At 36.8% G+C, this 27296-nt stretch overlaps 1 protein-coding gene across 1 annotated transcript in view; it reads left to right on the forward strand.

The window, feature by feature from the left end:
• The first annotated feature begins 6431 nt into the window (after positions 1–6431).
• AGPS (alkylglycerone phosphate synthase) overlaps positions 6432–27296 on the forward strand; it is a 111796-nt gene continuing 90931 nt past the window's right edge. Inside the window, 2 exon segments of the mRNA XM_039855771.1 lie at positions 6432–6483; positions 6486–6771. Of these exon segments, the coding sequence (XP_039711705.1) occupies positions 6447–6483; positions 6486–6771 (323 nt within the window). The 5' untranslated portion in view covers positions 6432–6446.

The raw sequence follows: 27296 nt of genomic DNA on the forward strand, positions 1-27296 counted from the left end.
CTTTGTTTTCCAAAATACTTGCACATTTATCATTTTACAATAAAACTCAAAGGTAGGGAGGGCATTAGAAATTATTCCTACCTAAAATATGAAGTAATCAAGAAGCAAAGAATTTTAGGATGTATAATAAGTTAGTGCCAGAGTAGTAAGAGAATATCAAGTACTTTCAACTCTACCCCAATGATTTGGCTAATTCAGTTTTTCCTTACCCTATTTACATTAGTGTGATTGTGACATTTTGAAATAGGATAGTATTACAACAGAACACAGAACCATCTCTAGCCATTTTCACATTAAACATCTTAACTTATTGAGCTAACTCAGTGACTTTTACTGGAGCAGATAGCTAATAAAATTTGATGCTTTCCTTTTATTCAAAAACATTGTTAACTTCTTTCACAGGTCTTCATCATTTGCTGGTATAGCTTCTTTTTACAAGTGCCAATAGATTCTCAGGTATACGAGACAGGCTGATTTCCACTTGAGAATGAATTCCAAAGCAGTAGTCTTTACAGGCTTGTCATGCTAATCCCCTGCTCAAGAATTTATAATAGCTCTCACCAGATCAAGGTTTTACTTCTCTGCTAAGTTTTCAATGTTCCCATAATTTGGTCTCATATTGCCTTATTTTTCTTCCTCCTAATATGGATTATCTTTTCCAGGAAAACTGTCTGCCTTACACAGACACTCCTAGCCTCACTCCTACTTTCATAATAGCGCTTAGAATTTACTATATTTTTGCTCATTAATTCTTTAATATGCCTAGGAAATAGTCATTACTATCCCAATTTTGTAGACCAGGGGCCAAGCCCAGAGATATTAATATGACAAGCTCAAGACAACACATCTGATCAACGGTATGTAGAGTCAATATTCAAACCCATGTCTGTCTGGCAATGAAGCTAGTTCTCATAGCCATTACAGCAAATACATTAGTAAGTCAATTAAAATGGGCTAAATGATCCAGGATTTTATGCTCAGACTGCTTAAAAGAAAACAAAGTCAAAAGCTGGTCCTTTAAAAATGTAATAAAATTAATTAATGCCTGGCAAACTGATTTTAAAAGAGAAAGAGAGAGCACAAGAAACACATATAAAATATATGGTTACAGAAAGATTAAGAGTTATAGAATAGAACCCCCCACACACACAGAGTTGATGGAGCTAAACTTTAAGCATCATTATTATAGACAAAGAGGGACATTTGGTAATTATAAATTATTTGAAAATATGTATTCTCTATTGTTTTGAGGTACAGTGTTCCCCAAATACAAATTTGACCTAATGGTTGTGATGTTCCAAGTTTTTTATATCCTAACTGGAATTTTGTCCACTTACTTTATCAATTATTGAAGTAAGTTAAATCTCTCACTATTATTATTTGTTTATTTTTTCCTGATGAACTGAGCCTTTATTTTCAAATACAAATGAAACTACTTGGAACTGAATAATGATGAAAATACTGTTATAAACTTGAATGAAGGAAATTAATTGTTTAGAGAAAAATTTATAGCCCTAAACATATATCAGAAAACAAATACACACAAAAGTCTGAGAAATCAATGAGCTAAGCATTCATTTCAAGAAATTAGGAAAGGTAGAAAACAGGAAATGACAAGGGATATTAGCAGAAGTTTTTAAAAGCATACATGTAAGAGAATCAACAAAGTCAAAAGCTGGTCCTTTAAAAATGTAATAAAATTGATTAATGCCTGGCAAACTGATTTTAAAAGAGAGAGAGGGAGCAAAAATAGCCAATGTCAGAAGTGAAAAGTAGGACATTACCACAGATCTTACAGACATTAAAACGAGGATATTATGGAAAACTGTTGGTAGATTTGAAAATGTAAACGAAGCAATTTGCTAAAAAATTTAGAAAAACTATAAATAGAAAATCTGAATAGCATTAAATTATTTAATCGGTAAATAAAAAACTTCCCATAAAAAATGTAGAGTTTCACATCATTTCTTTGGTGATTTCTATTAAGAAAGAAATAATGATCAGTCTTACATAAACTCTTCCTGAGACTAGAAAACAAAGGAGTACTCACTAGCTTGTTTTGATGAGGCCATCAAAACCTGTCATGTTCCTGTTAGAAAAAGAAAATAATAGATCAACCTTACTTATAAACATAGACACAAAATCTTAAAACAAGATTTTAATACACTGTATTCAGTAATATATAAAATGGTCAATACATCATTGACCAGGTTGGGTTTATGCCAGCATTGAAAGGTTGATTGAACAGTGGACAATCAATCCACGTAAGTTACCATAGTAATAAAATAAAAGAGAAAAATCACGATCATCTCAACCAATACAGAAAAAACATCTGATAAAACTCAATATCCATTCATTACTAAAAAAAAAAAACTCTCAGCAAACTAGGATATATTGAAGGAGAGCTGCTTAATCTGTAAAAGGTTTATTTTAAAAAGTAATCTGCTTCAAACAATGGTGAAATGTTAAGAAATTTCTCTTTGAAATTAGGAACGAGAAATGGGTGCCACTATCACAACTTCTATTTAACACTGTATTGGAGGTCCTAGTCAGCTGGATAAAGCAACAAAAAAAGTACTGTTCAGGTGTGTAAGGGAAGGAAAAGAAGTACAAGGATTGTAAAGGAAGAAATCAACTGCTATTATTCACAAATGATATATCTGTATGGAGAAAACCTAAAAGAATACACACACACACACACACACACACACACATACACACACACACACACATATATATACACATACATACACATACATACACACACACACACATGCACATACACACAGTAGTTAAAACAGTTTGAATCTGGTATAAGGTAGATAAACAGATCAATGGAATAGAGAGCTCAGAAATAGACCAATGCTATAGGGACACTTGATTTATGACAAAGGTGGCAATGCAGAACAAGATCTTTTCAATAAGTGGTGCTAAGACAACTGGATACTCATATAGAAAAAAAACCTGATCTACACCATAAACAGTCAATTCTAGGTAAACTGTAGGTATAAATTATAAAGGAAAAACAATAAGGCTTCTAGAAGGTAATACAGGAGATTTATCTTCATTATATTCACAAATGATGATATCCAAATGGCCAACAAACATAAAAAACGGCACTTGATCTCAATAGTAATCAGGGAAATGCAAATTACATCTACAACAAGATACTGGTACATAAAGCTAAAATTAACTACACTGGCAATAACATATTAGAGCAATGGGAGCTCTCATATGCTACTGGGATGGTAGCTTTTATACAATCTTTTTGGAATATGGTTTGGCATCACATTATCTATTAAACATATGCATACTCTATGACCTAGCAATTCTCTTAGATGTCTACTCAACAAAAATTCATCTATACGTTTACCTGGAGACATATGCAAGAATGTTCATAGCAACCTCATACACAACAGTGCCAAACTGGAAATAACTCAAATGTCCATTAATTGTAGAATAGATAAACCCCGGTATATGCATTCAATGAATTACTTATACAGCAAAGAAAATGAATGTACGACTACATGCAACAATATGGATGAATATAATATAATATTGAGTGAAAGAAACCAAATATAATATTGAGTGAAAGAAACCAAAGAATATTATATGACTCCATTTCTATAAATGTAAATAAGAAATGCATGCTTAATTGTTAAAAAAATAAAGAAAAACAAGAAAATGTATATCATAAAACTCAGGACAGTGGTTACTTTTGGCAGGTAGGGAGGGTGAAGTGATTGGGAGGGCAATAAGGGGGATTTCTGGGGTGCTGGCAGTGTTCTATCTCTCAACCTAGATTTAAGTTACATGGTGTTTGATCTGCGATAATTTATGCTTTGGTTCACTTTTCTGTTATATTTTATAATAAAAATATGTAAAAATGCAAGAATTTCTTTACTCAGGGATTGCTCAGCAGCTCTGAAGATTAGTAAAGAAAATCAGTGCAGTAAAGAAATTTGGTACATGTTTCAGGAGTTAATCTATCCTGTAAAGACTTTTTGTGCTTCATATTAGAAGAGATATAAATGCAAATAAAGGTCACTCCATTAAAAATTCTATGTTATTGGTTCACCTCTTGTTTCTATGCATGTGGTCAGCTCTCCACTGGAATCCAGGTTGATGAAGGGCCAAGTATTCCAGGACTCAGAAGAAACAGGTTCATTGAGGCCCTTCTGAATGTGATATTCACTGAGGTTTTGCTTTTTGTGGGAATCATAAGCAGCTCAAAGGACCATGTTCAAGAGAAACATTTGTTCCTCTTAAATAGCATGAAATAAATTTCAGGGCACTCTGCTTGGGCTTTGCTCTTGTAAAAATGGGTAGGAAACCCTTCACCAAGGTCAGCTACATCAGGAGACCCCAGCTCCTGGGCCGTGAACTGGTAGCAGTCAGTGGCCTATTAGGAACCCAGCTGCATGGCAGGAGGTGAGCAGCAGGCGAACAAGTGAAGCTTCATCTGTATTTGCAACCACTCTCCAATGCTAGCGTTATTGCCTCAGCTCTACCTCAGCTCATCAGGCATTAGATTCTCCAGTTGCTGGTGCGAAAAATGTTGGGGATCACTGAGCTACATCACCCATATTCCACGATAGTATCACGGTTTTTTCCCACATATATCTGAATTCCTAATTAGCTTGATTATACTACAGAGATGAAGCATTGGTTTAAATACTTTTGCATCCCATAGTACATAGTAATGAATTAAGTATATAATAAGCTCTCAACAAATGCTTTTACTGCCTATATGTATTTAATTACCCATAGTCAAAATATATGTAGTCAGTAGTTATTCCACTGGTACATAATTTTGGTTGACATTAAGCTTTTTATCACCCAGGAGAAAAAGATTTTTGTTATTCTGTCGATATCTGTAAAATTTATAAATTTGTCTCCTGAGAGTTGGCAAGAAGCATGTCCATACCTCAATTTGCATAAGACTGAAGAAGTCAGTTAACTACATTTACATTTAAAGCATGCCAGTGGTGGTAGATTGAGCTCTGGCGGTCAAGCAAAAAAAAATTAATAGACCGGTGCCATTTGAAAAAGATTGTGTTGCTTAGAGTATTTTGGCAAGAAACCTACTGATATTACATGCTCGCAAGCAACATGCTAGTTGGTGTTTTAACACTATTCTAGTAACATCTAGAAAGGGTGTGAGAAGCTCGATGACTAGAGTTGCTGAACTCTTGAAGTTGAGCCTTTTTTCTTAGAGCACTCAGCAATTTACTCCTACTCCTGTCACTTCTTCACACCTAGTCTATTTGAAACAGCCAGGGGCTTCCTCTAGGAAGAGTACAAGGTAAGAAGCAGCAGCTCAACAAAAGTTGGGTTCAGTGACTCTAAAGCTAGACTAGACATTTAATGCTGAACTCTCTCTCTCTTAAGATATGGAGATCCCACATACAAATCTGTACCCCGACCGCCTGAATTTTTTGAGAACTAGTAAAGGGTTCTTTTGTGTTAGTCAAATAACTCCTCAAATGTCTTTTTCGCAGAGCCAGTGTTAGGTGGAAGGTGGTTATTCAGAAAGGAGGTGACTTCACTGCGCGTGGAATCCTTGTGGCAATCCTTCCTCTTACCATTTCCAAGACATCTTTGAACTGTACATTATGCAAAAAGGCACTTTACTTCTGATGGTTAGGTCTGCAATCTAACCCACTGGCTGAAAATGGTTGTGGAGCACCTACTTTTATCAAGTGCCATGCTCCAGAAATGAAGTCAATTTGTAGATAAGGGAGAGGTCTTAAGAACAGCTGTTGGGTGATTTTGTCTGTGGCAACAAAAAACTTTGCGTCTATTAGGGTAAGGAAGGACCCAGCATCCAGATGAATGGAAAGAGGCTGCAAAACCAGTTTTAGCATTTACTGGTTGCATGCCCTTGGGCACGTTAGTGCCTCTGAGCTTTGGTTTTCTTAGCTGTAGAATGGAGGTTGAGATCTAGCATTAAGCACAGTGCCAGGCAGAAGTAAGCGATGAGAAAATGATAGATATTTGCTCTAGTGATTATAGCCAACGAGCCAGATTTGAGTTACTTTAGTGGCTCTGCAGGAAGTCGAGGCAGAGGTGGAGCAGTAGGAGCTCATTCAGGGAAAGGGTACTCTGGTTTTGCTGTCAGATCTAGCAGCACCGCCCACGCGTCTTACTCCAAGGCTTCTGCCTCCGAAAGCTACTTCTCCAGAGGCCCAGGCTACATCCGAGAACACCACCCAGGGTACTTGGACACCTCGGGGACGCTTGTAGTTTGGCTCCTGGTCCAGCCCAACCCGAGCTGGGCCAGTTGGATGTCAGGTTGAACTCACCTGCTCTGCAGGTGCACACCCCCCGAGGCGTGACTGCGGAGGACTGCGGGCGCGGTGGGCGGGAGCTGAGACTATGAAGCTCCAGGCGCACGGCACCCACCGCCCAGTCGCCGCAGTGGCTGCTGGGATGCGCTGCAGCGAATGGTCGCGCCCGGCGCCGCTCTGAGCGACCTTTCACCGCGCCCAGCGGTCCCTGGCGGCGGCACAAGGCGGAAGCCATGGCGGAGGCGGTGGCTGCAGCCGGCGGGATGAGCGCGGGCTCCAACTGTGACGCAGACCGGGACCGGGATCCAGACCGGGACCGCGCCACGCGGAGGCTGCGGGTTCTCTCGGGCCATCTGCTGGGCCGGCCTCAAGAGGCTCTGAGTACCAATGAGTGCAAAGCGCGGAGAGCACCGTCGGCTGCCACAGCGGCGCCCACGGCCACTCCCGCCGCACAGGAGTCGGGCACCATCCCCAAGAAGCGGTGAGTAGCGGCTCTGGAACGAGCTGGTGGCGAGAGACCAGGCCGCGACTATGCTGCTTGGCGGCACTGGCGAAGTGGGAAGGGAAGTGACACCGGTGGGCAGAAGGCATCGCGGTCCCTGAGAGTACCGACCCATCTTTCTTCCAAGAGAGAGTGGACGAGACCTTGAACCCTGTCAAGAAGGGGACGAGGTTAGAGAGTAACAGACTTGAAGAATTCTTATTGGTGTAGCCTTTAAAGAGACCCCTTTTCTTGGATTCTCAATACCGGGAATTCATGCTCTATCTTAAATTAATACTTTGGGTGCTAAGGTCTTGGAATGGATAGAAGGGGTTCTGTTATGCTCTTTCGAGGAGATTTAAGTTTGTACTAGATGATAGGTCTCTTCTAATTCACGCAGGCGAAAAGTAATGGTTCCTGGAAGAAGGTACCGACTAGTTTCTGTGGGTGCAGGTTTCCACTTGCTTAGGAGCCTGGTCTTCAACTTTGAGGAAGGAAATCTAGAGGTGGGTGAGAAGCAAAAAAACTGCAGACGATAGTTAGTGAGTTTAGGGTGTGATGGTAGCTTTTGAACTCTTGTGTAACCAGAACTGAAAGACCCTCGTCTGTGGATGAGGCTGTTCTCTTGATCATGACTTCTGACTTTTTGGAGAAATCTTAAGCCTTAATGGAAGCTGCTAAGATAAGCTATTTTCAGAGATGTGGATTTGTCAGCATGGATAAACGTTGAGAATGAAAAAACTATTGCTAATGTTTAACATGTATTTCAATGTGTCAGAGATTGTGTTAAATCTAGTATTCCTTTGCTCCTCTGCAAACTATGAGGCAGATGCAGTTGTATCTCATTTTACAGATGGAAAAATTAAAAAGATTTACAAGCCTGTTGCAGGCTTAGCAGGTATAATGTGTGGCAGGTTAGAATTCAAGAGCATATCAAATTAACTTTAGGGCCAAGTTCTTAAGCTTTACTGCTTCTGATTAATTCATTTATTAATTCAGTATTCATTGAGTCTTTCCTCTGCTGTATACACATTGCACTAGGAATACAGAGATTTAAAAATGCAGTGTTTACTCCTAATAGCCTAGTAAAGTTATAATACAGTGTAATAAGAAACTAGCTGATAACCATAGCAAATGTCACTTAACCCAGTTTTGGGTGTGTATTTGTTAAGGCAAAGGCTTTCCAGAATAAGGATTGTTTGAGAAAATCTTGAAGTTTGTATTGGAAGTAGCCTGCCAAAAGAGAAAAATGTTCTTGTCAGAAAAAGTGTGTTCATGGGTAAAGCAGTGAGAATAGGGAACTGCCGGGAGTTAAGTGTGACAGAAGAGGGTGAGAATGACAGGGGATGAGGCTGGAGAGACTCGTCTTGTTTGCAGGATTTTATGTGAGGCAAAACATGGTTACATTTACCTTTTTGAAAGATTACATAGAGGACTGAATTGACAAAGGTTAAGCATATGGAAACGTAGACCTGAGTTTGAATTTCCACCACATAATTCCAGCAACATGACCTTGGGGAAGTCATTTAACCTCTCTCAGGGCTTCTGTCCCCTCATCTCTGAAAATGAGGACAATAATTCCTGCTTGGCAGTGTTACTGTGAGAATTAAAAAATATAGAGTTAATTGATCAAGAGCTTACTGCAGTGCTGATTATATAACCCCTCAACAAATGATAGATGGATTTTTCATTGAGTCCAAAGACAGGAAGACCAATTAGGAGACTATTATCCCAATGAGAAATGCTATGATTCTGAACTAAGGCATAATATTTGGGGAGGCAACCTATTGGAAAAATAATAAGAGGTCAATTTTCCATAACATGGTTACTGAATGGTGGGGGAGGAAGGAATCAAGGATTACATCTTGGTCTTGGCTTCACTTGATATTACATTAGCTGTCATTGGGTTTAAAACTCACATTTTCTAAATGGCTTCATGTACATTTATGTCTGTTCATTTGTGTGCATCTGTGTGTGATTGTACATTTACATGCAGGCTCACATTCTTAGAATTAAGTAGGCAAGGGCAGGTGTGTTCCTTATGATTGGATTTAGGAGCCTTGGTTTGTAGTATTTAGAGAAAAATACTAAGGTTTGTAAGGCACATTGGGATTGAGGCTTCCCAAGGCTGAAGGTGATTGGGCCCTTGTATGGTTACACCATGGTCTGAGGGCACAGCTGTAAGCCATTGATGGCATAGATTACAAAGCTCTGGTCTTTAGTTCAGGGTTAGGTGTAGTTAGTTGTAAAATCTAGTCATATAAAACTTTTGAAGTTGGAATCAAAATATGAGAGAATACAAAAACTTGTATTAGATGAAACATTAGAAGTTTCCTGAGAGTGATCTACTTAATATATTGTTCACAGGTAACCCAGGTCTCTCTTTTAGGGAAGGCAAATAATGGAGCAAGAAGGAGCCAGCATGTATAGCTAATAAAGTGAGTGTGACTGTATGTCAGTCATTGGAATTGTTTGGTGATGTATATTTTTTGTATAACTCCTCTTTTATTACCTTGGATGATGTCATGGGTTGTTAATTCTTTTATTTCATGACTGGTTATCATCATGAAATGAGAGGAGTGACTTCTTGAAACTCCATGTTTTCATTCCTCTAATAAAATAGACATGCATATCTTAATTTACTCAACATTTTTAGAGTAATTGCTGTATGACAGGTATTATCAAAGACACTGGAGGTGAAGATGAATAATAGGCCTTGGCCTCAGTTCACAGTCCAGCAAGAGAGATACACATTCCAGCACAGGTTGAGTAGAGCCACTTAGATACAGGTACAGATGTAGCACACAAAAAGGGATATAGTCTCTCTAGAAGGTCAGGGGAAGCTTTTTGGAGTTGGTTTTAAAATATGGGTGATAGTGTGGTAGGTTGATTAGATGGGGCAGAGAGTTTGTATTCAAGCAAAGCAAGAGGATATGAAAGTGTATGTTGTATTTAGGTAACTAAGCAATTCAGTATCGGTAGAGGTGCCAGTAAAATGAAAAGAGAAGGGCCCTGACCTGTTATAGAGGCCTTTGGCCTGTAGGTCATTAGTCCATTCATTTATTCACTTATTCATTCACTCATTCATGTGTGCATGTTTGAGTACTTACTATGCAACACATAGTAGTGAACAAAAACTCTGCCATTATGGACTTACATTCTAGTGGGAGTAGAGATAGTGAAAAAACAAGTAATGTAGTACTGCTGGATGCCAGATGCTATTTAGTGTAATGAGGAAAGATGAAGTAGCTGGAGGAGGGTCTAGGCAGTGGAGAATTCTTGAAGGAATTGAACTGGGAAGGCACACAATCAGAGTGAGTTTGAGAGAAATCACTCCAGTTGAGTGTTAAGACTGGTTTGGAGAAGGACGAGGATAAACATAGGGAGATCAGTTAGGGGAGATTATTTTAGCGGAACAGGTGAGAAATAATGAAGGATTGAACCAAAATAATGGCAGTGAGAATAGAGAGGAAAGGATAGATTTGGATTTTGGAAGTTAGTGCATTGGGTGATACTTAAAATTATGTGGCTTATTGCCATGGGGATGGCTAAAGTAGAAAAGGAATGACAGAATTCTGAGGAATGTGGACACGTAAGAGGGCTGACAGGCCAAAACCTGTTGTACTTGTCACATGGTCTCCTATGAGTTGGTTCAAGTTATTTCTGTCCAGGAACATATATTCTCATTATTTGAAGTTGCTGAGCAGAGTTTTGAGGGTAATGGTACACTTTTGGATTCTCTTTTTTCTTTAAGTGCATGTTGTTTCATGAACAGTTTCTTTTTGATCTTGCTTCCGAAGGCACCTTTAGATTCTTAAAAATCAAAGTAAATGTTAGTTAAATGTGTGACATTTTTATGCCTTGGTTTTGGATTTTAGCTATTGTAATGTTAGGAAAAAATAGAAGAAAAAATATCCCCTATTGACTTCTGTCCCTCCATACTGATAACTGCTTTCACAGTTAGAAATTTTGAATCCAACCTTATTGTGGTTTTTATTAGTCAGAACTGTACTACAGCACTTTTTCCAGAGATTATAAACTCTTCTGGTTTAGATCAAAAGGATATCTGATTAAGAATGTTATTGTTTGATTTAATGCCATTTATACACACCATTTATTTATTTTTATTTATTTTAATATAAAGTACATATCAAACCAGTGTTTTCACAGATATTACTGCATAGAAATAGGCTAAAATAATTAAAATAATATTTAGTGTTTAGTATGTTCATTTTCTTAAGTACCTCTACTGTCTGAGGTAATAAAATATTCCTAGGTACTAAATCATTCTTATAAACATATTAAATTTATAAACACAGTGACCTTAAAGTCTTCATAATATTCATATGATATATGAACTTATAAGATTTCAACTTAAGATGACAAGTCTAAAGCTATTACTCAATTACATATTTTAAATTTGTTACAAGTCAGTCATTCTTACAGAGGAGATTCTCTCTTTTAAGCATTTGTATATTTCATTCTGGATCTTTGTGTAGTTGAAATATGCTTACTTGTTAAGAAAGGCTGTTACCATTCTAGGTAACTGCAGTTTTGTCAAGGGAGATTTGCCTCTCGGGTGAGATTTGGAGTTCCAGGTATCATTTTATCACTAAGAAAACTATTGTATTGCATGTAGTAGTTGGTCTTGCCAGCACTTCTGCAATTACCAACCAGAGGTTTAGGCCAGGATGATGACCAAATTCTTGTTGGCAACTTCACTGGGACTCTTCAAATTCTATTTATAATAGTCATGTCAGCGAACTCATACTATCAAGTGGGGAGTGTTCATGTATCTCAAGTCCTTCTAATCAAATAATATGAATTATTTAATTTGTTATATTCACAGTTTGCAACTCCCTCTCAGATTGATTATTTGGTTGGATTTTGTATTTCTTCTAAAGATATTTGAACTTTACAGGAATCCAGCATCAGGGATATTAAAAAGACACCCACTTGAATTCTATTCTGCTGTCAACTCAAATTTTATAAATCGACTCTGTCCACTAGAGCTTTCTGTGATGATAAAAATGGTCGGTAATCTGCACTGTCCAGTATATGATAGCCACTAAACACACGGAGCCATTAAACACTTGAAATTTGTCTAGTGTCACAGGGTAGCAGAATTTTAAATTTTATTTAATTTTAACTAATTAAGATTTAAATAGTCATATATGGCTAGAAATACCACGTTGGACAGCACAACTATGGGTTGAAACCTCTCATTACCTGTGCTTTTTCATTCCCAAATGAAGTTATTTTTCTGGGTTTTCTTATTTCTCTTAGTACCAGTCCTATAGTCACCAGCCTTCAGCCGTTACTCTTGAACTTTTCATTCTTTTCTGTTTAGATTGAACTCTCTTTTGGATTAATTTATTCAAATTAGTAATTCTATAGTCACTCTGCCGCTCATGTGAATCTCATCTGATCATCACGACCACCCGTTTTACCGATCAGTAACTGAAGTTCATAGACATTTGCCAGAAAATAGTGGTAGAGCTTAGATTTGAATCCTGATCTTTTAGCTCAAGTCTAGAGCTTTTTCCTTGATACTGTATTGATATCGCCAAGTCTTATTCATTTTTTCCTTCACAGTCTTTCTCACATCCATTTTGTGCATTCAGAAAGAATTTATCAGTCACTGGTATTCTATATGCTTGGGCTACATTAGTGAACAAAATGGACAAAGGTCTCTGCTCTCATGGAGTTTATATTCTAATGGGTGAAACAGAGAATTAACTAAACATAATAAGTGAATTGTTTAAGTTTGTTAGTAGAAGATAAGTGTTATGGAAACAAAAATGGAGCAGAGTAAGAAAGTTGAGTTCTAATTTTAAATAGGAAATCACTGGAGATCATGATATTTGAGCAGGTCCTTGAAGGACATGAGAGAGTTTAGCTGTGTGTATATTTAGTTGAATGAGTGTTCCTGACAGAGGAATAGTGTGTGCAAATACCCTCAGGGGAGGCACACATGTGGCAAATTAGTAGAGTAGCAAGGAGACTAGTGTAGCTGGAGTCAGTTTGTAACCCCTTACCCCCAACTACTGTTTAAAGTCTATGCCTTTTAAACCTCAGTTTCTAATGTACCTGTCTCTTCAGTTTTAGGCAAGGTCTCTTATTCATGCCACATTTTCTAGCTTTTACAGCTTTCCTTGTTCCAGTCTCCTGAAGACCTTAGGTTGTTTGACACCAGTCTTCAGAGTCTGTTGTCCTGGGGATTTTTTTTAAATTAGGAGGGAGCATTGAGCTATTGTCTGTTTACCTTTTCCCCATGATTTCTCATATTATGACTAATAACTCTAAAATCATACTGTTAAGTATCATATGATGTAATATCTAGGCCTGGAGCCTTTAATTTGTTCATCAACTAGATACTGTTACCATCTCCTCATCTGTTTGAAACTTCATCTAAGCAAGTTTGTTGGCAATTTATTCAGTGTTTTCTGTGTGCTAAGTACTAGGAAGGATTAGCAAAATTAGTTTTTGCTTTCTGGGATTTACAGGTCTACTAAGAAAGACTGATGTATATTCTATTACTGCAGATTGCTAGGTGCTGTAACAGGGAAGGGAATGATGATTGGTACAGCAATGGAAGGCAACTTCATTTTAAAGAAACATAGAAGGGCTGGGAGAGTACCATTCTATGTCAAGATGTTATGCAAAAATTCTTAAATCTGAGAGCGTTTGGATGAGAATAGAATTTGAAGAATTAGGGTAGGAGAATGGACAATATAGTAAAGTTTATAAAACTGGTATGGCAGTTGGCTTTAGTAATGATGGGACCTTCAGCTATCTGGATAGCTTTTAGAAGTCTTATGCTGATGAGAGCAGAATATTTGGCAGTTATTTTGCAATTATAAAAAAATGGAAGGCTAAATAATTTATTCTGAAATGTTATATATTTTTGTTGCAGAAAAAATAGAAAATAATAGATAAAATGAAGACAAACATCGAAAGTAATTAAGAGATAACCACTATAGCAGGGGTCCCCAACCTCCAGGCTGCAGACTGGTACTGGTCTGTGGCCTGTTAGGAACTGGGCCACAAAGTAGGAGGTGAGCAGTGGACGAGCAAGTGAAGCTTCATCTGTATTTGCAGCTACTCCCCAGCACTTGCATCACTGCCTCAGCTCTACTTCAGATCATCAGGCATTAGATTCTGATAGGAGCACCAGTCCTTGATGCCAAAAAGGTTGGGACTGCTGCACTATAGCATCTTGGCATTTTTCAGATATGAAGTGTATGTGTAAAGTCATGCTATAATAATGTCTTGAAACCAGTTTTTTGTTTTAATCTTTTTTTATTTTTCAATCACAGTTGACATTCAATATTATATTAGTTTCAGGTTTATAGCATAGTACTTAGACATTTATGTAACTCATGAAGTGATCCTCCCCCAAAAGTCTAGTACCTACCTGACACTATACATAGTTATTACAATCTTACTGACTATATTTCCTATGCTGTACTTTACATCCCCATGTCTATTTTGTAACTTCCAACCTGCACTTCTTAATCCCATCACCTTTTCACTCAATCTCCCAACTCATCTCCCATCTGACACCCACAAGTTTGTTCTCTATATCTATGAGTTTATTTCTGTTTTGATTGTTCATATATTCTGTTGTTTAGGCTCCACATATAAGTGAAATCATATGGTATTTGTCTTTCTCTGACCTATTTCACTTATTGTAATACCTTCTAGGTCCATCCATATTGTTGCAAATGGTAAGATTTCATTCCTTTTTTATGACCAAGTAATATTCTGTTGTATAATTGTGCCACACCTTCTTTATCCAATCTTCTGTTGATGGACACTTAGATTGTTTCCATATCTTGGCTATTGTATATGAAATGTCCTTCTTTGTCTCTTGTTATAGCCTTTGTTTTCAAATCTATTTTGTCTGATGTAAGTAATGCTACCCCAGCTTTTTTTTTCATTTTCATTTACATGAAATATCTTTTTCCATTACTTTACTTTCAGTCTGAGTGTCTTTAGATTTGAAGTGGGTCTCTTGTAGACAGCATATATATGGGTCTTGTTTTCTTCTCCATTCAGCTACCCTGTATCTTTTGATTAGAGCATTTTATCTCTTTATATTTATAGTAATTATTGATAGGCATGTAGTTATTATTCACATTTTTTTATGTTTCTTCTTAAAGAAGTCCTTTGAACATTTCTTGTAATAACTGTTTTTGTGGTGATGAACTCCTTTAACAACTTCTTATTTGGGAAGGTCTTTATCTGTCTTTCAATTCTAAATGGTAGCTTTGCTGGGTAATCTTGGTTGTAGGTCCTAACTTTTCATCACTTTGAATATTTCATGCCAATCCCTTCTGGCCTGGAAAGTTTCTGTTGAGAAATCAGCTGCCAGTCTTATGGGAGCTCCCTTGTATATGTAACTATTTTTCTCTTGCTGCCTTTAAGAGTCTCTCTTTGTCTTTAACCGCCAGCATTTTAATTATGATGTGTCTTGGTGTGGGCCTGTTTGGGTTCATCTTGTTTGGGACTCTGTACTTCCTGGACTTATATGTCTATTTCCTTCACTAAGGTAGGCAAGTTTTCCATCATTATTTCTTCAAACAGATTTTCAATTCCTTGCCCTCTCTCTTCTCTTTTGATACTCCTGTTATGTGAATGTTGTTATACTTGGTGTCCCAGAGGTCCCTTTTCTCATTTTTTTAAGATTCTTTTTCTTTTTGCTGTTCCAATTGGGAGTTTTCTGCTACCTTCTCTTCCAGATCACCAATTCAATGCTCTGCTTCATCTAATATGATGTTGATTCCACCTAACGTAGTCTTCCTTTCAGTTATTGTATTCTTCAATTCTGACTCGTTCTTTTTTTATGGTTTCTATCTCTTTAAGTTCTCACTAACCTCATCTATTCTTCCTCTAAGTTCATTGAACATCCTTGTTATCAGAGTTTTGAACTCTGTATCTGGTAGATTGCTTGCTCCCATTTTCTTTAGTTCTTTTTCTGAAGTTTTGTCCTATTCTTTCATTTGGGACATGTTTCTTCATCTCCACCTTTTGAATGCCTCCCGTGTTTGTTTCTACATTTAGGTAGATCTGCTATGTCTCCAAATCTTGGCAGGGTAGCCTTGTACAGAAGGTGTCCTGTGGGGCTTGTTGGCACAGTTAACATCCCTGGTTACCTGAGCTAGATGCTTCAGAGGTGTCCCTTGTGTGGATTGTGTATGCCTCTGTTGTAGCTGAGCTTTGATTGTTGGCATGTCATTAGGTCGGACTGACCTTCAGGCTGACTAGTTATGAGGATTGGCTGTGACTACAGTGAAGGAGTTGTTGTGTAGGGGCTGACCCTATGGAGCAGGATTCACCTGAGCAGTGCTCTGATGCCTGAGTCTACCCTTTGTGGAGCTAATTGGGTGGTGCTCTGCTATAGTCTGAAGCCAGCCATTGGGTGTGTTGGTTTTAAGGTCCTTTAGAGGGGTTCTGGTGCAGGCCCAGGTCAGCTGCTGCCTGTGCCTGGACCAGGGCCACCTGATAAGAGCTACGAAGTGATCTGTGATTGGTAGCTGCCTGTGCTGGACTTGGAGGCTCCTGGGAGAGACTATGCTGTGAACCAAGGCTTTTTGCTGCTAGTACTGGGCTAGAGCTGCTTAGAAAGAGGTACAGGGCATGCCAAAGCCAGTCGTTGCTTGTTTAGGGTTTGTAGACCTTTCAGAGATTTTAGGGAAGCCCACAGATCAGGCCGAGGCCAGCTGCTTATAACAGCCACTGAAAAAGATTCTGGCCTATGTGTGAGTTGGGTGGGATAGGTGCTCAAGGAATCACAAGGGTAGGGCGAATTTGATGGAGGCTCAGATTTGGCACTTACTTGCACCTGCAGGCTGGGTTGGGGACTTTTGAATCCATTTTTTACTCACTATCTTGTGTATTATTTTTCATGTCAAGAAATATTAATGTGTACATCATCAGTGACTTAACAGGTGTTGTCTTATATGTAGGTACTACAAATTTAACCTATACTACATTTAATTGTTTCCAATTTTTTCTACTATAAAGAATGTTATGATAAGCTTTTTACAATTAAATCCTTAAAAACTTCCTTAAGGCACATTTTTTAAAAGGATTTTAATGGGTCAGGAGCATTGGAATACATCATTTGTCTATTTCCATGGACAGTGGGAGAAATAAAAGACAACTGTTTGTTTGGACTTAATTCCGACCAGGAATAAGGAATTGGAAATGATCAGAATCCCAGGAGAAAGATTGCCATCGTCTTTGAGCAGATTTATATCTTTTAATTTAAGAAAGCAGCTTTCCAGAAATTCAGATAAAAGGAAATTAGATATTTTGTCCTGAGTTGCTAAAGGGAAACCAAAACATGACCACAGGGAGTCTAGGAAACAGTGCTTAACCCTGCCTGGCCCTCTGAGATGAGAAGAGAGGGCTGAGGCAACTGGCTTAGATACGTCAGTTTAAACAACTTATTGTTATCAGTAAATAATGTACACTCCATACTTGTTCTGATGGCTCATATTTCCTGTTTGGGCAAATCCATCTATAGGAGTTGGTGTACTTTAAGAGTTATAGTGTCAGTAGTTTTCTTTTCTCCAATATACTATTTTGAAAAAATTTAAACATATCAAGTAGTTGAATTTTATAATGAACAGTTATATATCAACCACCTAAATCCTGCCATTAACATTTTACCATGCTTGTTTATTTCATATCCATTGATTTATCCATTCTTTTCTCCATCTAATATTAGTTCATCTCATTTTTGATGAATTTTAAAGAAAATCAGTAGCTTCATTTTTGAAGTAAAATCTCCTGTATTAGCTTTCACCATTATTGGGGGGAAACCTTTAAGTTTATATCTCTAACTCTTCAATCTCCATTTTTCACATTTTTAATATTGAAAATTTCTATCTGAATATCTTGATATTTTGACATAGTGGTAATCTCTTTTTGAAGTAAAAACTCTTTTTAAAAAAAAAATCTATATTTTGAAGTAAAAGATTCTACTTTGATTTTTGTATATTGGTCTTGATTTTGTATTTTGTCTGCTTTATCTTCACAAAATATTTGTAGCTTGACAACATGACTATTAGCTCGTTTGATCTTGGTTTTATTTCCAAATTCTTACCTGCCATCTGCCATTATTTTCAGAAAGTACATTTTAGTTTACTATGCCTGCCTTCAGATTTTATGCAAGTGGTAACCATTTTAAAAAAGGAATTCTTGTTTTTTTAGTATGTGTATTTGTAGGACTTATGATTATAAATATTAATTTGAGCTAGGTTAAAGCATAAAAGGGGAATTTATTATAAGAGTACAGGGGCACCAAAAACCCTAAGGGCAGGAATGGAGCTTTGCCTTCAGTTGGAAATAGAACTAAGAACCAGAAAGCCATCAGATTTTTTGCTAGCATTACTTCTTGCTGTATCTGTTGCATGTTCCTCTAAGCAGAGTAGTCTTTATGCTTTTCTGTCCACACAGTAAAATATAGCCACCTCATTCCTCTGGGGTATTCAGCCAATAGCAAAGAATTAAACCCCCTTGTCTGCGTTGCTGTAAGCAGCTATTACCTGGAAGAAGTAGTGGTGATCTGAATATAAAACTTGTCCACATACTAAATGAGGTAAACTAACTCTGGCTATCATGCACTGAAAATGTCACTACCAGATCATCTGTGCATCTTTTTTGATGACTCCTTCTCCAGAATCTTGCTCCATGAGTTATCCTATCTGTTTTTCTCTTGAGTCATTACTCTTTTTTTCCTGTATTGACTTTTCCTGCTTCTTAAAAGCATGAGCAGATAAGTTTTTAAAATTGTTTTCTGCCTATATTACTCTTTGAAATGGCCCTCTTAAAAGCCATCAATAACCTAATTATAAAATCCTTAGTCATCCTAGTGACCAAGTGCTAATACCTAGTAGATATTCTTATATCTTTCCTTAGCCCCCATACTATTGCACTATCCTGGTTTTCTTCCTACCCTTCCTACTTTTCAGGCCATGCCTTTACTGACTTTTCTTCTTTCTGCTTCCTAAATGTACAAATCCTTAAGATTGGTTTTTAGTCCTTTCTTTTATATTTTTTCCCTTAATAATTTCATCTATTCTGATTGTATTAGCTTTTGGGGGTACTTTCAAGTTAATATTTTTAACTCTCTCAACATCCATTTTCACATTTTAAATTATCAGGCATTTCTATCCGAATGTCTTTCTGGTTTCTCCAACCTAGCATACATGTATAAAACCATTATTTTAGCCTTCGATCCCAGTATTCCACCATTTCTGTTTACTTCCACCATTAGACACTCAAGCCCAACTTCTCAGTCATAAGCCTTGCTGAGCTCCATTTCCTCTCCCTTATCCAGTCCATGGACAAATCCGATAGTTTCTGTTTGGATTCTTAAGACACTTTTTTCTCCCATTGACACTAAGCTAGATGAAATCTTGTCTCACATCTAGTCTAGTATACTTTGCTTTATTTTCTTCTCTCCAAATGCTTCTCCATTCCATTACTAGACCAGTCTTGCTTAGAGGAAGTGTATTTGATGCCTGCTAGTGCCCTGCTACATTCTAACATTGCAAAATTGACTGACAGTCCTGTGAAGATATGTAGGCATATGTAGGAGATATGATGTAGTAAATGCTATAATCAGTGTATATAGGAGGCATAAATTTGTCTTGAGGGAAATAGGAAAGGCTTTAAAGGAAAAGTGACTTTTGGACTGATTCTTGATGGATAAATAAGAGTTCTCTAGAGGGAGAAGCATTTCAGACAGAGAATATATAGCATGTGCAAAGACAGACAAACCTAAAAGGGCATGGTATGTATAAGGGATTCTGATACCTTTTACTGTGGCTGGAATAGCTATTAAGGAAGGTGAAAATATAGTTTGGAGCCAGATTGCAAAGGGCATTGTATGCTATGTTAAAGAATTTGGATTTCATCCACATTGGAGAACAGCAAAACTTTAATGCAAATACTGTTAGACTTTTACTTTTAGTGGCAGCCTGGAATGTGGAAAATACTGTTTTGATCCTATTGCTCCCTATTGATTATTGAAGTAATAAAGCTCAGTATCCTTAATTTGACATTCAAAGCTTTCTGCTGTTCTCCATGACTTTCTTGCATATGCTCTGTGCTTCAGCCAATTTGGGCTATTTACTAGCATGAGAAAACCCTCATGCTTTTCTGTTTCTGTTCAATTGTTGAATTTCTACTATCTTCCAAAGCAATTGGAAGTTTAGATGCCACCATAGTGGAGACTTCTCCTCTCAGCCAGAGATGAACACTACGTTCTCTGAGCTTTTATAATACTTGAACTCCTTGTATGGAGTTCAAGGTAATAAATATTACCCCTGTATGTAAGTTCAAGGTAATAAATATTACCTTATACATTAGGGAGGGAAGGAAGAAACCAAAGAGTGAAGACCATTAGCAGTTTCTCATACTGTATGGTAGGCTGATTGTCAATATCAGTGAGTATATTGAAATCAGTTTGGTAGATAAGGAGTGTTGGAGCCAAAGACTAAGATTTAAATCCTAGTCATATCATGTACTGTTTGTGTGATCCTGGACAATTTACTAAATCTTTTTGAACCTGTTTTCTTATGTTTTAAACAGGGATAATAGCACTGGATTAATGTGAGAAGGAAACGAAATAATGATTGTAAAACTGCTAGCATTACAGTATTATATAGGACTATTACTAGTGCAATAAACTGTTTGGGAAGAAGTAAGACGAATCCAGTGCTGAAATAGTTTCTGAAGGTGAAAGCACTGTAAGAAGTAGGAGGTACTCAATGGCAACCATGGCATTTTAATCGGACAAATTTCTAATAAATATTACCTTATACATTAGGGAGGGAAGGAAGAAACCAAAGAGTGAAGACCATTAGCAGTTTCTCATACTGTATGGTAGGCTGATTGTCAATATCATGCATGTAGTGTTCACTGTTGTGTTATTTCTCATTTGCAGCTTTACTCTATGGCTCTTAGGAGTCATGACCCACTGCTGCCTCCACCTTGTATGGCCTTGATGACCACGTATATTGGAATTTGAATAAACATTATTGTGCTAAAGACAAATTATTGGATAAATTATTGTCTTAGTTTTTATTCTTGGTAGCCCTTTGAACATGTATAAACTAGACAGAGTTTTATAACAGATCAACTTTCCTGAAATCTGGATCAGAAAATATTTTGTTTTGCTTTTATTCCCCCTTCCAGGATAATGCTCTGTAAGATTTGTGTGTAGACCTATCTACCTCCCCTGTCCTGTAACCAGATCTTCATTTTCTCTCACCCATTTCTTCTGTCTTCCACATGGTGAGTGCCCCTTGCCCGCTTGCTGTTTTGTTATTATATTGTAAAACTCCACACAGGTCTGTCCTTTCCTATAGTGCAGTGAGTTTATAGTTTTTCTTTTTAAGGCTTTATATCCCTTTGTGGCTATTCAACAGATGAGGCTTCTGCTTTCAGCTTTTTCTCATGTCTTAAGGTGGTACTTACCCATGTGTGGTCTGCGGATGACCTGTATCAGAATTTTCTGGGGGTGCTCATTTAATAGGTAGATTCTGACACCCACCTGCCAGAGATTCTGCTAGGTCTAGTGACATCCAGGACTGTACTTTTAAGTACGCAAAGTGGTTATTTTACTCTCAAGAAGTTTGGGAACCTCTGTTGCTGTGATTGGGTCCTGATTTTAATTTTTCTTTTTCTTTTCCCCCAAACTTTGTGGTGTTCCTTTTTTTCCTCTGGGTTTGCCAGAAACAAAGGTACCAATTCCAACTACCTTTCACTTAAAGTAGAAAGCTAGGCTGCTGCTTCTTATCATTTTAAATTAAAAAAAAAACAACAACACAAAAAACAAAAGACACTTGGTACAGCAAGAATACTATGTATGTCAAGCAGGTGTGAATATCAGTTTTGGCTTTTTTAGGATCTTGCTGAGTTTTGGTGAGCTGTCTCCTGGAGGAAACTTAGAGGCTTGATTTCAGTGTTAAAATGACAAGAGATTTTTGGAGACATTCATATTTTCTTTGTTTTGTTCAGTTTTACAATTTTTGCAGAAATGTAAAGCTATAGCAGAAATGACCTCTGGTCACTTACAGGTTGGTCAGTATACTAAGCTTGTGATCAATTCCTTTTTCACTTACTAGCAAGTAGGGAGGGAGCAATGAAAGTGAATTGGCATTTTCCAGTTGGTGGTAAAGCCTGGAGCTGGTTGCCTAAATTGCCACATCGATTAGATTATAAGTGGACAGTGGAAGGAACAAATCATGAAATTTAAAGTATAGTCCAGGAACCACAATGGTCAAGGGAGGGGTACATCCTCGTCAGTTGTCTTTTGCTAAGACAACTCTGTGATACTGATTTGGGTTCTTTTCTTCATTTATGTAGCATAGTACATAAGGGTAACCAACTGTATGGTTGTGTCTTTCTAGGCCTCCAGAATGGCAGGTACCAAACTTGTGTGAGTATGTGCATGTATACACGCCTGCTCTAGCACAAAATATTTGGAATATATACTACTTCAAGCATATGTGACTACTTGACTAGTAGTCTGTACAGTAGTCCTTCCTTATCCATGGGCATACATTTCAAGACCCCCAGTGGATGCCTGAAACCTCAGATAGTACTGAACCCTATATATGCTGTTTTTTCCTATACGTGCATTCTTACGATAAAGTTTAACTTACAAATTAGGCACAGTAAGAGATTAACAATAACTAACAATAAAATAGAACAATTACAACAATACACTGTAATAAAAGTTATGTGAATGTGGTCTCTCTCTCTCAAACTCTTATTGTACCGTACTCACCCTTCTTGTGATGATATGAGATGATAGAATGCCTGTGTGATGAGATGTAGTGAAGTGAATGACATAGACACTATGACATAGTGTCAGGCTACTATAAGGGTTACTTGTACACAAGTGCTGTGATATTGTGAGAATTGATTGGATAACCAAGGTGGTTACTAACAGGCAGGTCGCATATACAGCATGGATATGCTGGACAAAGGGATGATTCAGGTCCCAGGCAGAATGGAGCAGGACAGTGGGAGATTTCAGCATGCTACTCCAATGGCACACAATTTAAAACTTACAAATTGTTTATTTCTGGAATTTTGCATTTAATATATTTGGACCACAGTCGACTTTGGGAAACCAATACTGGGGAGAAAGCAAAACCACAGATAAGGGGGAGCTACTGTATACTGTGATTTTTCAAGTCAATAAGAATAAATTTTTCACCAATAAAGAAAAATGGTAGACCAGTGCAACCCCCAAAAGACACATTTGAAATGAACAGTGAGCAAGAAAACATATGAACCTTCATTAGTAATTTTTAAAATGCCAGTAAAATGCCCATGATATGTGATATTTTCCTCATCAAATTGTCAAAAAATAAAAAGACGTAATATCCACTGTCGAGGAGAGTTTGGACATAGGCTGACACTGTCATAGGTTGTGTTCCTCCAGAAGATTTTATCACACTACTCAGGATGGCGTGCAATTTAAAACTTATGAATTGTTTATTTCTGGAATTTTCCATTTAATATTTTTGGACTGCAGTTGACTGTGGAACCATGGAAAGCAAAACTGCGGATAAGGGGGACTACTGTATTTTTATTTTCAAAGAGATTATTTAAACAACGATGAATTTATAATAGGTAAAATTTGGTGGGAGGTAAGGGGTTCGGGCGGGGGGTGGGGCAGGGGCGGTGGCAGTGAGGGGTGGGAATGCACTTCAGGAGCCTGCAGTGAGCAGTGAATGCCAGATCACAATGCTGTGGGGTATGGCTGGCCTTATTTTATTTACCCCAGGCCTCCCTTCTTTCCTCACTTCTTTGTGCCTCTGTCTATAAGACCTTCACCCCGATACCTGTATATTCCTTTTTCTTCCACTCATTAATTCATAGCAAGTATAATAGGAATTAGACCTTGGGGACACAATAGGTTTTAAAAAGTTTCTTCAAAGTGCCAGTTTCTTGCAAAAGGAACTATAAAAAGTTGTGTTTTGGAAGTTAAAAATGTATTTGGTTAGCTGTTTTTTTTTTCGAAATTGACTTATTCTTATAGAATTCTTTCATTTAAAAAACCGCCAAACTTGTCGAGATTGCTAAGAAGTTCAACAGTAGGCTTTATAGCAAACCATCATAGAATTTCTGTATATATGTGAAAGAAAAAATTGTTTTCTTTGAAGAGAGAGAAATGGCTCTGTGATTCAAGGGCTGAGCAGCATATTTCCTTCAGGTTCAGAGTTGCAGTAATCATACTTATTTAGTTCATGGCATTTGCCTATGAACAAATGTGAGGCCTCTTTTTTATTTTCCTCCATCTCCAATTTCTAATCATTCCATTTGCCCCCTCGCATGAACACCTATGAATATATGTATATGTGTTTTGTAAAATATTCAGTGTTATTTAGTGTGTATATTTTTAATTTGCTTAAATGGTATTCGTGCAATAGATCTTATTGTTTCTTCTTCTGTGTTCACTACTGTTTAAAAAATCTTGTGTTCACTACTTTTGTGTTCACTACTGTTTAAAAAATCTTTTCATGTTTCTGTGTGTATCTCCACCTCAGTGCTTCTGATTGCTTTATAGTATTTCATGGAATTTACTTACCACTTATCCGTTTTCTAGTGATGCCTTCAGGTACACTTACAAACAATGCTCCATATATCAAACATGCTCCCTTACAGAACAGTGTGTGAATTTGTCCCAAATACATACCCAGGAGCTGTGTAGCTGAGTCATAGAAATGGCATTACCTATGAAAACTTAACACATGTGATTGCTCTGTGGAGTGGCTTACCAGGAATGCATGTGGGTTTCTTTTCTCCATGTTCTTGCTAACAACCTTCTATGTCTTAAGTCTTATATTTAATCCATTTTATATTATCGCACTGGAAAAATTAAAAAGTTGATTAATATTTCACAGAAGGGCCAAATTTTTATTATGACAACTAGAGTTTTAAAATTTACAGTGAGGTTATTGAAGTAAGATTGAAATGCATGTTGAAGTTCAAAGTGTTGCATGATAATGTCCAGGTTTTGCAGTTACGAGGGCAGGGACATATCATGTTGACTTGCCCAGAAACCTGATCTTGTCAGTGTCCAGAGTCAATCATATTTAGGTAGTCTGACTCATGTTAAGTACCTTCACTAGTGACCAAAGTTAATTAGAATGCCAATAGACTAATTCATGAGAAAATAAAATTGTCAAGCCTCCTGGCCATTTCATTTGGCCAGTTTTTGTCTCTAGGGAATAAAGTATAATTAGAAGAGGTAGCTTGGTGAGTTTTAATCAGGGCAACAGGAAATACTCTATGATTCAGACATTTAATGGTGTCAAGCTATCAAAGCTTGATGGCGTTTACCTAATTTCTAAGTCAGATGTTTTAACAATCTTGGACCTGTGAGATTTGTAGCAGTGTTTATTAAGTGATGATAATCTATCCATGTCTTTTATTTGATTTTTTCTATTTTTTATAAAGGGGCTTTCTGTTATGATACACATAAATTATTGCCCTTATACCTAAGCTATTTAGATCAACTGAACTATTTGAAAGGGAATTAGTCGCACTGTTAGATTGAGGCAATAGGCATTATAATTGTTTTATGGGACTTTGCTATTGAGTTTTTAGAAATAATTTTGTAGGACTGTAGACTAGATATGAACAGGGTTTATTTTAAAGCATATACATTTTAAATTAAATTTAGCATTAAAGAATATTCTGTAGTTTTCTTCCTTCACTAGGCCTTTCTTTATATTTCTAATGGGAACTCAGCTTCATTTTTTTTTTAAATAAAAGAAGCCAGTGGGAATATTATTTCATTTATAAGAATTTTTTGTAGAATAGCTGTTTTATTGGTTAAATCTTGATATCTTCATCATTACTTTTATTTTTTGCTTCACTTTTATGAATTCTTTTAGGTTATCTGGATCTTGAAATAGGCCCACAGCCAGATAATAAGAATTTTAATTAGCCCAAAAAATCCTTGAAAGATTTTTTTTATTGTTTACCTCTTTGTATGGTACTACTTATGGAATTAATTTGAATTTAACTGATACTGAGCATGGATAGTTAGAAATCCAACTTTGGGGCTTAAGTTTCATACTTCAGTTTTTATTTTTCAAAAGCTGTGAGATTATGATCTTTTTCTCATTGTTTAAATTAGAAAAGGCAGATGAAATTTTGGTTTTCATCTGAACTGAACATCTTCTATTAGAATTCCAATTATTAGAATTATATTGGAAAAACATTTTTTTTTAGTTATTAGCTAGCTGAACTTTTTATTGCTAATGCAGAATAAAAGTAGGTTAAAGTATATTTCCTTTTTAAAAATTTTTAAATGAAAAATGTCATGATTACAAATAGTAATGGTAGAAATTATGCATTTTTATCAGGATGCTTGCAGTTTATTATTAGAGGTATAGTCATGTGTGTGTGTGTACAGAGACTTAGAAGTAAATATTTCCCATTTTAAGAATAAAGGAACTTTATGGTTTTCATAATAATAATACTAAATATAAGTATTTCAGTTAAAAATTGTGCAAACAGCAGCCCTGGGAAATGCAGACTACTGAATATTTATATCATGGGAGAATACTGCCACCTTGAGTATATGGGATGCTATTTTATGTCTTCATTTTCTTTTGTTATGCCAGTTGATACATTGTGTTTTTTGGTACTGTGTTCAGATGTATAAATGTCTAAAGATGTTTTTTGTTTTGTTGTTTTTTATGTAGTAAAATCAAGCCAAATTCTCTTTTTTCTTACCAGGAGGAGGGATCTTGAATTTTGAAGACATTGAATTTGATGTAGTTAGCTTTAAGAATTGGAAAGTCTGAGACATCAATCAGGTTAATTGATATCTGATGTTAGTTGAAAATTGAATCCTTTTATTTGAATCTTATGGATGATAGATGATTCTTTTATCATTCTTCACTTCGGGATCATTCTGAATAACAGAATTCATTATATTATAGGTAAAGGAAGTATAGGGCACTGGGCTTTACCGACACAATCCTATTCCTTGATTTTTGAATGTTTTCCTTTTAGGTCAAGTGCAGAGGAATGACTAATAATGACATGTAATAGTGTTCTGAAAAATATTAATGTGATGAAAAAAGAATTCCTTTAAATCATTTTGGTTACCTGGAGGCATGACTTAGTGGATTTTCAGGTATTTCTTCTGGAAGAGGAAGAATCATGAGACTGGGAGTTCGCTTTCTGATGCTCCCAATTAGCTTAGCTGTGTAATCATGAGCACAAGTTTCTTCATCTGAAAAATGAGCAGTTTAACTGGGTGGTTTCTAAAGACATTTTTAGCTTTAAAATTCTATGACCGTGTAAACATTTACTCTAATTTTTAAAATGTTAATGCTATAATGCCCTTCGATGTACTCATACTCTTCTATATAAGAAGTTATTTTAAAATTTAATGTAATCACATAGTTGTGTTTAACTGTCATAGAATATATAGTAATTCGAGGGGATACATGTGTACAAACGTTTTAAAC

This window comes from Pteropus medius, unplaced genomic scaffold, assembly GCF_902729225.1.
Source record: "Pteropus medius unplaced genomic scaffold, Ma_sr-lr_union100, whole genome shotgun sequence".
Classification (NCBI taxonomy): domain Eukaryota; kingdom Metazoa; phylum Chordata; class Mammalia; order Chiroptera; family Pteropodidae; genus Pteropus; species Pteropus medius.